Source organism: Eurypyga helias, unplaced genomic scaffold (assembly GCF_000690775.1).
Source record: "Eurypyga helias isolate BGI_N326 unplaced genomic scaffold, ASM69077v1 scaffold28377, whole genome shotgun sequence".
NCBI lineage: Eukaryota > Metazoa > Chordata > Aves > Eurypygiformes > Eurypygidae > Eurypyga > Eurypyga helias.
This window is the reverse complement of record NW_010264069.1, coordinates 9,497-22,126: the sequence shown is the minus strand read 5'-3', so window position 1 is coordinate 22,126 and position 12,630 is coordinate 9,497. Positions and strand designations below refer to the sequence as shown.

The window sequence follows — 12,630 nt, the reverse complement described above, 5'->3', positions numbered from 1 at the left end:
TTCCTGATGGCATCTCACAGGGAGACGATCTACTGCCACGCTTCCACTCTCTCAGATGGTGGCCTCTGGTTCCAAACCTGGGTCTGTGCGAGCCCGCCTCTAGTAAAAAAGGAACTATCCTTCCTTTTCTGAAAGGGGAACACCAGTTGTACAAACACCTCAAGCCCTGACACACTGTCAAATTAACACTCAGTATTATTAATCAAGAATTTAATAGAGGAGATCTTAAAATTAACATGTCTTGGGAATCTTTTCATTTAAAAAATGGAGATCCAATGAGTCACGACTGAAAAAGTCACTCAGCATCTCCCTTTGAGGGACTATTTTGAACAAATACTTTATTGAGCAGATGGATTTTATCAGAACACACATGACTCACCTATGGCAGGAGGGCAATTAAATCTTTATCAAATTTTTTTATATATCCATAAAATCAGTCGACAAATTAGAAATGAAAAATCTGCTTCTCATCTTTCCTAGCAACAGTCCCAGAGTAGTTAGCAAGTATGATGGCCTGGATTTATTCTCACCTTCCTTCATGAAAAATATATTAAAAAAAGAAATCAATGCTGCAGTGCTTCTCGGACATGTAGGCTATAGTTTAAAAAAGAAGGGAAAAAAAAAAATCGCGAAGAAGAGGGCAACATTGCACAGATTCTGACATAACCAACAAAACAAACACCACCTCTTCTTTGCCTTTGTATCAGGTGATAAAAAGCCATCTGCTGGGGTTTTGTTTGCTTGTTTGTTTTTAAAAAATCCGGGTTTTTTTTAATCATCAAACTGACTGCACTGACTCTCGCAGTTGTAAGGTAACATAATATTATATATTTTAAAAGGGCACATTCTCAGGCAGGATAAATGGCTGCCACTCCAAGAACTTTAAAACTCTGAAGATCCCAGCTGGAGTAAAAGGGATATGTAGGTGTGATACTCCCAGTACCAGAGCGAATAAACACCTTGTATGCAGTTAGGGGGAAATGGAGCTATTCGTTTCCTTCTGTTTAAGCGCTTGGATTTGTAAGCGATACAGCAGGTGACTACCTTGCCATCACTTGGCAACCTCAGGTTTTGACACGCAACTGGAGCTACTGTGCTTCCCAGCCTCCTTGCCGTGTGGAGAGGATTGGGAGAACTGCCACGTGACTTCGAGCCGGTGATGCAAAGGTGCTGTTGGGTTTAAGTTACTGCCAGATTCTGCAAGTACCACTGATTCCAGTTAAATTTCCCATTAAAACAGTAAACATCTGGAGGACCAAGACGATAGCCAGATGTCATAACAATGGTGTGGATGATTTTTGCGGAATTTGTTCCCTTTAGATTTCTTGCAGTGTCTTGTTAGAATAAGTAGCTCCTATGCATATTTACATCAGAATTTTATCAGGAAAACTGAAATAATTTCAAGTATATCCAAGACTTCAGAATTATGTCCATAGCTTTGAACATGCTACTGTGGAGCGGAGCATATGCAATGGAGAACAGTAGCAAATACATCACGAGGCAGAACTTTATGCAGATTCTTCCCTTGGAAGAGTTCACTTTTTCCCTAAATAAATCATTAACCAGCACAAATAAAAGGAAATTATTAATTTTACAATTCCAATACCCAAAGACTCAGGAGGGACCAAGCAGTTCTCACAAATTTACCTCATTTGGCAACTTTGCAGTAGTGACTTTTCCTGCATGCTATTTTCAAGATGAAGAGAATTCTTATAAAAAAGGAGATCCATTTTAGCTAGGACAAGGAGCCTCGCACAGGTACAGATTGTCAGTGGTCACAGAATTATCGCACAAGAGTTGGAATAAGCCTCAGCACAGAAATACTGTTCATCTGGAGCCCCGAGTGCCTGTCGTCAGCCAACCCACCCAAGTCCCTTCTGTGCTTTACACCATGTCTCGCACTTAGGAAAACAACGTAGGAAGGGGGTTTGGTGAGGAAGGGTGTGTAAAAACAGGCTGAAGAGCTTTGCCAAATGCATACCTTCCTCGCCTCAGGAGGTGCCAAGCCCAGGCGCCAACCACCTCACAGGAAGGCTGGAATCCATGTGGTGTTGGTGCAGATGGACACTCCTGCACAGCAGCTCCAGCCCCGCAGAACCAGCCCCCCAGGCTCACTGCTCACGGCCACTCCTCGCTGCCTGCAAGCCACTGCATTTCAGCATCACTTTCCACTGTCATTAATGTAATCATTAAAGGCACTGGGGCTGTTTTGTTTTTCATTTCACGGTCCTGCTTTGGTTCTGCTCTAGTTCTGTGCCGGTTTCTACCCTCCTCGCTGCCTTGAGGATACCCTCAAGGCACACAGGCCCTCACTCACCAGAGACAGGCCTAGCTCCGGAATTTGGAGCTGGCAGGGCTGCGTTACCATGAAGCTGTGCTTAGGCTAAACCAGGCTGGCTGCAAGCCCCCTGCCATGCTGCACTAAGCACAACCTTCTCGCTTTCAGACAACGCATCCTCCCTCGTGTTCTATTACCCTGCTGAGCAGGTGGATGCACCAGCCCAGGTTAGTGCAGTCTTCAACCTTATGTGTGATCTAAGCCTGTCCTGTAGATCCTCCGAGGATCCTTACACCAATGTAAGAGGTTAGAATCACATCATAAAGACCCTTCTGATTTTCCTGGTAACTGTTAGCACTGTGTCTTTGGGATCAGAGAGGGGAGGAAAAACCACTGTAAATCCAAACACTCAATGGCATTTCAATGTCTCTACTTTAAACTGTCACTTCAGTGTGTCTCTGTCTAGTGGCTGCACACAGCCAAAGCGTGCTCCCTGGCAATCATAAACAAGTGTCCACAGTCCTTCAAGCAGGTCTTCCTGGAACAGCACAACACCCACAACAATGTGCGACACAGGCTTTTCAGCCCTAGGCACCTTAGAAATGCCGTGGGAATAAAGCACGCAAGGCAGGACTGAAGGTAGCACTTTGTGTTCATCCCACTAGGAACTGGAACAAACCCTGACATCCTGTGTTGCAGCAGTGAGGCAGTTGACAGCAGTTGGAGTAAGAAAAAGGAAGTTAAATCATCCTTCCAACCCTTAACTAGCTCTTTTCTTATTTCCCAATCCTCTTGTTGCCTTCCACTTAGTCAGCTACGCCTCTACGAAGGGAGCAGAGAGCAAGTTTAAAAGAATTTCAGTTGAATAAATTTGTATTTTATAGCAACACTGAACAAACAAGTGTTTATACCTGATGATAATGGAGACAACCCCAGAGAGGGTTGATTTTGTCCACCGAGCTGCCAAGACGTTACATGACCACACACCCCAGATCGCACTTAGCCTCAGGGAACCTCTGCAGGGCTGTCACCATTATCGTAGCTGAAGCTGGTAACAACAAAAGTTAGAGCGCCTCTTTAGAAATCGCGCAGACACATACACGAACATGGCGAGGTCCAATTTTCTTCCCAGTTTTGGCAGTTCTACAACCCAGAAAAGGCTGAGAAAGGGTAAGAGAATCGTAAGGGTTAAGGTCCATCATTCCATTCCCATGCAAGAGAGACTTTGAAAATGCATTCCTTAATTAGCCTTCCTTGGCTGTAAATTTCCAGTGTTGCTATTCCATGCAATCAATTGATACACCAGCATGCTATATTATAGTCAGAATATTTGTTCTCTAAAAAGGAAACAAGTAAATTGACTTCCTGCCTTTTCCCCAGCTCTTCTTGGTTACTCTTACACACAACTCCGTTATTTCAAATTCTGTTAACGACAGTAACGAAAGTGTTTAGAAAGATGCTACCTGATTTCACCAAGAGCAAAGCAGAGTTCAAAACACAGAGCCAAGAGAAAACTACAGGAAAAGTGGTAAAGCCTTACAGAAACGTGTAAAGCGTGAGGCTAAAATACACAGCAAGAAAGCAATTTAGCATTTGGTGGTAGTTCCAATGGGAATGTATTTTTTAGCCTTTCAATAACGTAGGACAGGTTCAGAGGTTTTTTTAAAAATCCAAAACGCACTTGATAGGAGTTATTTCTCTTTCTTCTCTCAAAAAAAAAAAAGAAAAAAAAGAGACCCCCAGTTCACAGTAAAGGACTTCCCATAGACTTATCAAAGCTGACTCACGCCAGTCTGCCACAATTTGGCACTTGGAGCACTCGCTTCCTTTCAGAGCTGGGAAGGGCTCAGCGCCCGCTGGCAGTGAGCTGAGCGGGATGCAGTTACCATGGCACTCGAACACTCGGTAACTTCAGAACTGCCACAGCACTATCACGGGTGTAGGGACCAAAGGAGAGGAAGCAGCAGGTGGATCTTTGAATAAGCCCAAAAGCAAAAACAGCATTAGGGTGAATACCCCTCCTGGTAAACACCCTATGCCCAGGTGCCCTGTATGTTCTATTTTATTACTGGCTACAAGAAAAGCAGAGAGACAATAACACCTGACAGATACAAGTAGTATATGTGCACACACGTATCTACACACACTGCTCGTCTCCCTGATTCTACCCTCTTGCGCTGGCACAGATGTCTCTATCAGTTTGTCAGAGTGACTAGCCAGGCAGAATCTGACTGAGAAAATACCATAACTGGCCCTTCTTTAAGTAATGCACAAAGTTTAACCACTTGAGTCTCACACCATATGAAGTAATTTCAGTTAATAAAGCACAGCAGCTCATAACATAGTGCATTTCTCTGCTCCACTTACACCTGCTCCCGCAAGTTTCAAACACTCCTGCTGCCTCCTGTGTCGGTTCCTAACATAAATCAGTAACAAAGCAGAGAGTATCTGATACATGATTAGCTACAAAATGGATGCGAAGCAGAATTAGTAAAACAAGAGGACTTTTCAAACAAGATGAAAGCGCACAACAGACACACAGGATGCCGTCCGTGATCTAGGTGGAACGCTTGTGACTGGCAGCTCCGTTTGGAAGGAGGAAGATCTTAGCGACACAACAAAGCCTGGACCATAACAGAAGGACACACTAGGATGCCTAGGATTCACTTTTGGGCTGCAGCGGCCCCTGACTAAAATGCAAGGTGCTAAGCTGCTATTGAAAGGTGCAAATCCTGTTTGAGGACAGATACATGCTTCCCACTTTGCCATTCTCACTGACATTCGCTGGGTGGCCAGAAATCTTAGTTGAGATCAATGCCTCCTGGTAAAGATAACCTTGTTCTGCAGATGGGAGAACCTAACCAGCAAGCCACAGGCCTCCCAGTTCTCTGCACTGCAGGAGCGTGCTGCCTTTTTGTCCAGTTCCTGGTGTTTCCCACCAGCGTTTCCCTTCTGGCAGCACAACACGCATCCGCGGAGCCCAGCACTGCCGCCCTCTGACACACCTACACCAGCAGTCAGGTGGATCTCTGAGCACACTGGTGACACTGCAGCTTCAGCACAATTTAACAATTGCCAGGTCAGAGGTCATTTGGGGGACCTGGTTACTCAATGAAAAAACCCCAACCAAACCACAGAGGATTTTATGTTGTGGATAAGCAATAACATCACCATTTCCCCTGTGCTGGAAGGATCATCACTCATTCGCCTGAGTTAAAAAAGCCTTCCCAACAGAAATACAGAAAATTAGTGCTCAACATCTGGGAGCTTAGTTCATGCTGTTTAATGAATCAGGATGACGTTAAATAGCTAGACAACAGTAAAACAAATTACAATGTACCCACTGCTGAACTCCGGAAAACTCCAGTTGTGCTAGAGGGTACAATTTCTCACATCTGAAAAACAGTTTTCATGGTCTCGGGTTCCTGTTTTTATCTCTAAAATCAGTCATTCAGCCTACTCCTAAGTGTTGCATAAACATGACACTGCAGTAGACAACACAGGGCATGAAAGTTATAAATGTGAATAAGCTCAACAAATAGTTCTACTTTCTCATTTGACCAAAAACTTGACACAGTTTAAATACATGTTCACTTGAGAAAAATACTATGAGAACTTACAAATTCCACCCACTGTATTATAACTGATCACAGTGTAACCAAGCATACTGAAATACAGAATATCCCTAGCCATTATGCAGAAGATAACATCGTGAAGAAAATAATAGAAGGGGTGATTCTGATAAGGCAAGGACAGCAGGAAAACACTGAGGCACATGAGTCCAGGACCTTCTGTTAAATTATTACAAAATATCTATTCTGAATTTCTGCTGTAAAAAACATTAAATGCAAAATGTCAGGAGGCCAACAACCCATTTGTCCTTTCAAAGCTTAACTGCCTTACTACATCAAATGAAGAATTTCCCTTGAAATTCCATGTGTACACCTTTTTCTCTACTGGGCCACCAGTTAACACTGGCCCATTTTCACTAGAAAGGGTCCAAACCTTTGACCTATCTGCAGCTCTTAATCAACCAACACAAACACACTCAACCCTGCTCCTGGATACAGCCTGGTACCTCTAAAGACCATATTGTACCTGTGTTCATTTTACCAAAATGCACAAAACAAGGGCAAATGCTCCATATACGTAGTAACTCTGCAAAGATGTAGCACAAAAAGAGATACCACACTTTGCAGGGAGACTAAATCCAATGTTGTACACGGGAGTAACTCCAGCGGTAACAGAGCTTAGGCTGAAGTTGAATTTGGCCCTCACTATAATGCAGAGTTATAAGGAGCTAACAATGGGATTGAGGTGATTAACTATAAACAGAAATAAACCTTCCATGTCAACTGTTTACCTGCACACTCAGGACTGCCCTGCTCAGCAAGCTTAGGTTGTTAAATAAATTCAAGAGGGAGTGGGATAACTAACCACCCAGGCTTTTATTTTAAAGTTTTTATTTCTCTCACTTGTATCAGTCTTGCAACTCTAATCTTAAAAAACATTCAGAGTGGCATGAGCACCAAGTTCTTCCCAGAGCAGAAGTATTAATCCTTGGGATATAACCAAGACCTTGGAATTGAATTAGAGATGCTGTCATTGTATCTCTTCCCCGGTCAAATATCCTGCATTGTGTTTTAACATATGAAGTAGTGCTTTATGTCCACTCACCCCCGATGATCTTCAATCCTGGGACCCAGTAAGTCGTCAATGGTGCATATCAGATGTAATCCTTGCCTCTTTTACAAGGATCAACCCGTTCTTTTCACCATTGAGACTTTGTCCATTTTAGCTGTTTGTCTGAACAGCAAGTCAGAGGATTTCACAACAGCTGTGAATCTATCGAGCAGGTTCATTAGATCTTTAGAGACATCCATCACTATCGCATCTATATATTAAATTACAGAACTCGTTATCTCTTTTTTTAGAAACAAGTTTTCTGCAAGCATTCAAGTTTAAACTCAGTGCTTGTAATGAACTTAGCAAAAACACGATGGGAACGGGATGCCAGGGGAATAGATGATTCTCTCATCTGAAATGCATAATTAGCTTTTGGATAAGTGTGCAATTAGCATTGAAATTTACAATCAAGTGTGATGGTGTTCTAATTTTACCTCCTTTAAATTAAAAAAAAAAAAAGAACTTAGTTACCAGTGTTACTTCTTTGAATCCCTCCCCTGTGAGGCGAGCTGCAGAGCAACACCCCGTCATCCCAGCGACAACTGATACAGCAAGCTTTTAAAAACACTGCATATTTGCCTTATGGACAGCTGGGCAGCTTGGGTTTTATGTCAGTTTACACTTTTATGTATTGCAATGGTAACTGCCACTCAGCATAATTAGCAGTTGTCATATTTCTGTTTGTAAAGATCCTCCCCACGGAAGCAGAGCGATGCTGCTTTGCACCCTCTTCCCAGCTGTGCCTGAAAGCTGTAGCACGTGTTTCAGACATCCATTCCAGCTAATCTCAGACCGCTACAAGCTTCAGGAGTTAAGCCATGGAAACATTTTTGTTAATGGGAAAGAAGCAAGCTATACTCACCCTAGCAGTTTAAATCTGGTAAGCAGCACTTTAAAATAAAAATCACACTGCAGTCTGAATATGCTGTCTGCATCTGAACATCACATCCTTTTTGCTTTTTAAGCTGAACTTAAACTTAACCTCTATTTGTCTTTTAAAAAGGGGGCTGAAAAGAGTTTTGACCATAACAGCAGCTGCCAACCCCTGTGTTTAGTTATGTTTGTTATTAATCACATGTATGTTTGTGTTACGTGTAGTATGTGCAACAAAAATGAGACTCCATTGTGTAGGCTGCTCTACAAAAGTAGAATGGAAATTCCTACACAAAGCACAAATTGTGTGGTGTGCAAAGTGTTGTGATGTGCAAGTGTTTTGGGATAAACACTGCCCATGATTTTTCCATCAGTGAATTCGTGTTACTATCCAAAGAGCTCATGGAATTAACCTAGACTAGGCCAGCATGAAGGACCAGAGTTTGTCCCTCAGCGATCAGCCTCTGCTACGTTGGTCAAGAGTTCTGCTGTTGTTATTACGTACCAACAGCAGACACACCAACGCACAGAAAAAGGAAAAAAAAAAGAAGCAATCTCACATTGCTCTCCCCTAAAACTCAAATCGCTTTTATTCATTCACCCTGCTTCCGTCTGGATCCGGACGAAGTGGCCTCTCTCGCTGCTAGGCAACCTGAACGCTGCATTGAGTATTAACTGTATGCATTTGCTAAAAATATAATAATGTTACCTTTGAGATTTATTTATAATAAAACACCATACCTAACTGAAAACATAAAAGCTTTCCTTCCGTAATCAGTAATTAGCAGCTCCGATAATAGAAAACTGTTGCTCTACAAGAAACAATGCACATGTAACCCCAAATGAAGAGAGATATTATAAATTGGCTCCTTACAAATATATCATAAAGGAGATGCTTTACATGAAACTATTATTACAGATGGCAGTGGCATAAGCCAATTCTAATCCAAGAATTGAATTTATGTAGATATTAGAATATCTACACAATATATTAATACATTTACATAAGTAATGCTTTAAGTTAGAAATGTTTAAATTGCCAAACCTCATCCAACTACAAAATTAACTTTCTCAGTAAAGGTCATTTATTCTATTTACATGAAGCCACCATTCCTAAACAAAACAGAAAATACTTGAAATTAGAACACAGATCTTGGAGTTCTTTAAGGAAAAGAAAACCAAAACGACATACAAAACATTATTTCACATAACCCCTCTCCAGACCATTTTACTGTTTTGTTTTCTAGCAGCAGAGATATCATTCTACCTTAAAAACACTCTGAATATCTTCACCATGTCCCATTTCTCTCAAAGTCAAGAGATTCTCCATTCAAGTCTTTTCAAAGCAGATCATTTCCCAGACTAGGTCACTAGCACAACCGACAGGACTCTTATTAAAATACCAATTTGGGTGATTGAGGTGTTACTGTCAGCAAAGGAAGAGGCCCACTAACGACATCAAAATTAAACAGAACAGCACTTCTTTGATCATTACATGGGACAGCTTGTCAAATCCTGATTCACAAAATAGGGACTTCCTCAAAATCAGCACAAACGCAAAAGCTACCTCTCTAGCCTAAAACCACTCAGCAATATCTACTGGAGATTTTAACCACCAGACAGGCCAGAAGGACATTTGCCGACAAGGCGACACGCTGTCGGTCTTTACGTGCAGCGGCTTGGCGCTTGAAGCAGTGGGAGCTTTTCTCAGCTTTAAGAAAACCCAAGGAGCTCTTTGTAGCTGGGGCCGCACACCCAAATATTCTGCTCTTCTGTTCAACAGGGGCAAAAGGCGACGCGGAAAGTCCCCCTGATCTCGCTGGATCACAGCACGGCGGTAGGTAACTTCCCCCTGGCTTTGCGAGGCGTAGGACACAAGGCAAGGTTATTTTTGCACAGTCCCTCAGAACCTCCGGTCTGCCACAGCTGCCTGCACTTCACAGCACAAGCAGCCAGCAACGGAAAAAGAGTCCTGGCTCCGTGGAGCAGAAAACATTAGACGTTCCTAGAAGTGCTCCTCTCTGGATTTTACAAGGACATTTGAAGTGGTTTATTTAAACACTTGTACTTTCTCCTTCTTCACTTAGTTTCACATTAAACCTCATTCAGGTAAGACTTAACATCAGGCTTAGTGGGAGTGTAATTTAAAAAAAAAAAAAGTCAACATAACTGGAAAGCTGTAAGTAAAAGCAAATTTCAATGGAGCCGCGGGGTTGCACGCTCACAGAAACCCAACAGCAGCCATAAATCATGCCAAAAAATAATTGGAAAACAGGTGGGTAAGAAAACTCTTGCTTCCTGCACAGAGGAACGCGTAGCTTTGGTGTATTAATGGCGCCCACTACTACCACATGTACCCTGAAGAACACACTGAAATTACACGTGTAGTCTCAGGACAGGCAGGAGGTAAACCAGTTCAAATACTGTGGGTTTTATAGGTATGCAGGTAAAGTTTTTGTTAAAGTCCTTAAATCATGACTCACATCAGGGATTCATACAAGCAGCACAGAAAGAGAGAAGAAAAGAGCAGAAGTCACTCTGAAAATTGTCGAACACTTACATGAACCTTTTATTGAAAATAAATATTAAATCAATGTTGTTGGTAACTCCAATATTACAGGTCCTATAGACAGCACCCTCTGAGGAACCCACCTGACATCTCTTTCCGTAAGAGCTTTAAGGTTATTAAATCCTTCCCCCACAAAAAAAAGCCTTCAAACAGACTTAATTAAAATTATTGCTTAATTCATTCTAATCCCAGTATCTTTGCAAAACCACCAGATACGTCACGGTGCTGCCTGCCTTGCTTTTACAGAACTGATTAGTGAATGTCATGTCCTGAGATTAAAGAAAGACAGACTGGATGGAAATAGCCTTTAGTTGCTCATGTGGGGCCTGAAGACCAAATATTACTACCTAAACCCTAAATTAAGTCACACAGTTCCATGCCAGGTTATCTACATCAGGTTCAATGCCAGAATTCTGGAGCGTGAACAGGATCTTTTCTTAAATTATTTGTTGTGCCTTGTACCCAACAACAAAAAACTAAAATTAATCATATTGTTGCAGTAATAAAAAAAAAAGTCCTCATTTTAGATTCTATTTTATTGTGACTACTCAAGATCATCACAATAAATTTAAAAAACACAATGTGATTTCTATAATATTACATTTAAATGCAATAATTAAAGATTAATTGTAAATCAGGTGTATATAGATCAGTCAGAAGACTACGCTCGTGGCTGGGGCAGCGTTTGGGTAGAAACACTACACAGTTTCAACCCATCTTCAAGACTGAACTTTAAGCTTAAACTTGTGGGAGAAACCAAATAAACAGTTACTTAGCATTAGTGAGCTAAGAGAATATTAGCCTATCTTCCACTTGAGATCTTTTCTTTTTATGTAAAGCAGAAGAGAAGAATCTTGCAAACTAGAATTCCAGCTGGAGCCCCACGGGACTTGAAAACACAGCAACCTGAGCCTCCTTTTTTGAACATACTCAGTAATTCACTGGGACACAGAGGGCTTAAGTACCATCAGGATAAATTGCCTTCGCACTGTAGGATTTAAGTCATTAGCCAGCAAGTAGAATAAAAGAAACCACTTGCTTTCCATAAAATGGAACATCATAAGCTACTGACACAACTGCTTGCAGGTCAGGAACTTTTCTGGGTTTTTTTGACTGGGCTAGGATGCTGTAATTCAAAAAGCCTGCTCCCATGGGTGGATATTTGAGCAGAGGGAGCCCTCCAGCTTACCTGCACATGTTCTCTTCCCATCTGAGCTACCCAGAAGTCCTGGGAGAGGAGAGGGTTTGAAGCATACCCGTCTTCCCGCTGAGGAATCCTGGATGGATGAAGCGAGCTGGCTTGGCGCTGCTGCGCAGGCAGATGAGTTGCAGGAAGATACAAGTATCTCATTTGGAGGATGTAAGCTCATAGTAGATACTATACCTAGAGTTCACGCATTAAGCGCCCACTGAATTTCTTCACCTAGCCGTGTTCACTCAAAAAGCGCTACTAAAGGGCTCCCTTTGGGTTTGTTGCTGTTTATTGATACACTGAATCCTGAGAATGCTCAGCAGCGGCTTAAGACCAAACCAGGAGTTCCACCAGGTGAGTGAGGCAGCAATACCAAGAGACCTTACTCAGCCATACTCCAGGGATACAAATCATACAGCCACACAACACTTAGGAACAACCAAAATCCATACTAATTCAAAAATCTACTTTCAAACAAGCTATTTTTACCACCATATCTTTGCTGGGATTAATATAAAGCATTTTTGAAAGCAGTGGCACTTACCCAAATCTGCAGTTTCACCCGCTTGTCATTCCTATAAACTGTTTTCACTTTGAAGTCAATTCCTACGGTGCTGACAAAGGCTGGTGTGAACGTGTCATCCGCGTATCTGAAGAGGAAGGATGTTTTGCCCACGCTGCTGTTGCCAATGATCAGGAGTTTGAACATGTAATCAAAATTTTGATCTGAAGTATCTTTCTGCCTGTATCTGGCATCTGTTACTGAAGCCATCTAAGAAAACGACAAACATTGAAAATGAACACATTTAAGAGCAGTTCAGCATTTGTTTTCTTAACTGTGTACCATATGTTTAGCTTATCTCTCTTCTTCCTAGTATCATAACCACTGTATCTGCTGAAAAAAAGAGGAACACACCTTGAAATCTTCTTTTAAATCCTGGCTTTCAATTGCTATTAATCACTTGTAGCGGTAAGATTTCCAAACCCAAGAAATACACCTGTTGCACTGCTTTGTGTTGAAAAGAATAACAG

The 12,630-nt window shown here is 41.9% G+C and overlaps 1 protein-coding gene across 1 annotated transcript in view; it reads right to left on the bottom strand.

Moving 5' to 3' along the window:
• LOC104513057 (ras-related protein Rab-3B-like) overlaps positions 1-12,370 on the bottom strand; it is a 44,308-nt gene extending 31,938 nt beyond the window's left edge. Inside the window, exon 1 of the mRNA XM_010156285.1 lies at positions 12,143-12,370. Within this exon, the coding sequence (XP_010154587.1) occupies positions 12,143-12,370 (228 nt within the window). The remainder of the gene's footprint in view (positions 1-12,142) is intronic.
• Positions 12,371-12,630: the final 260 nt, after the last annotated feature.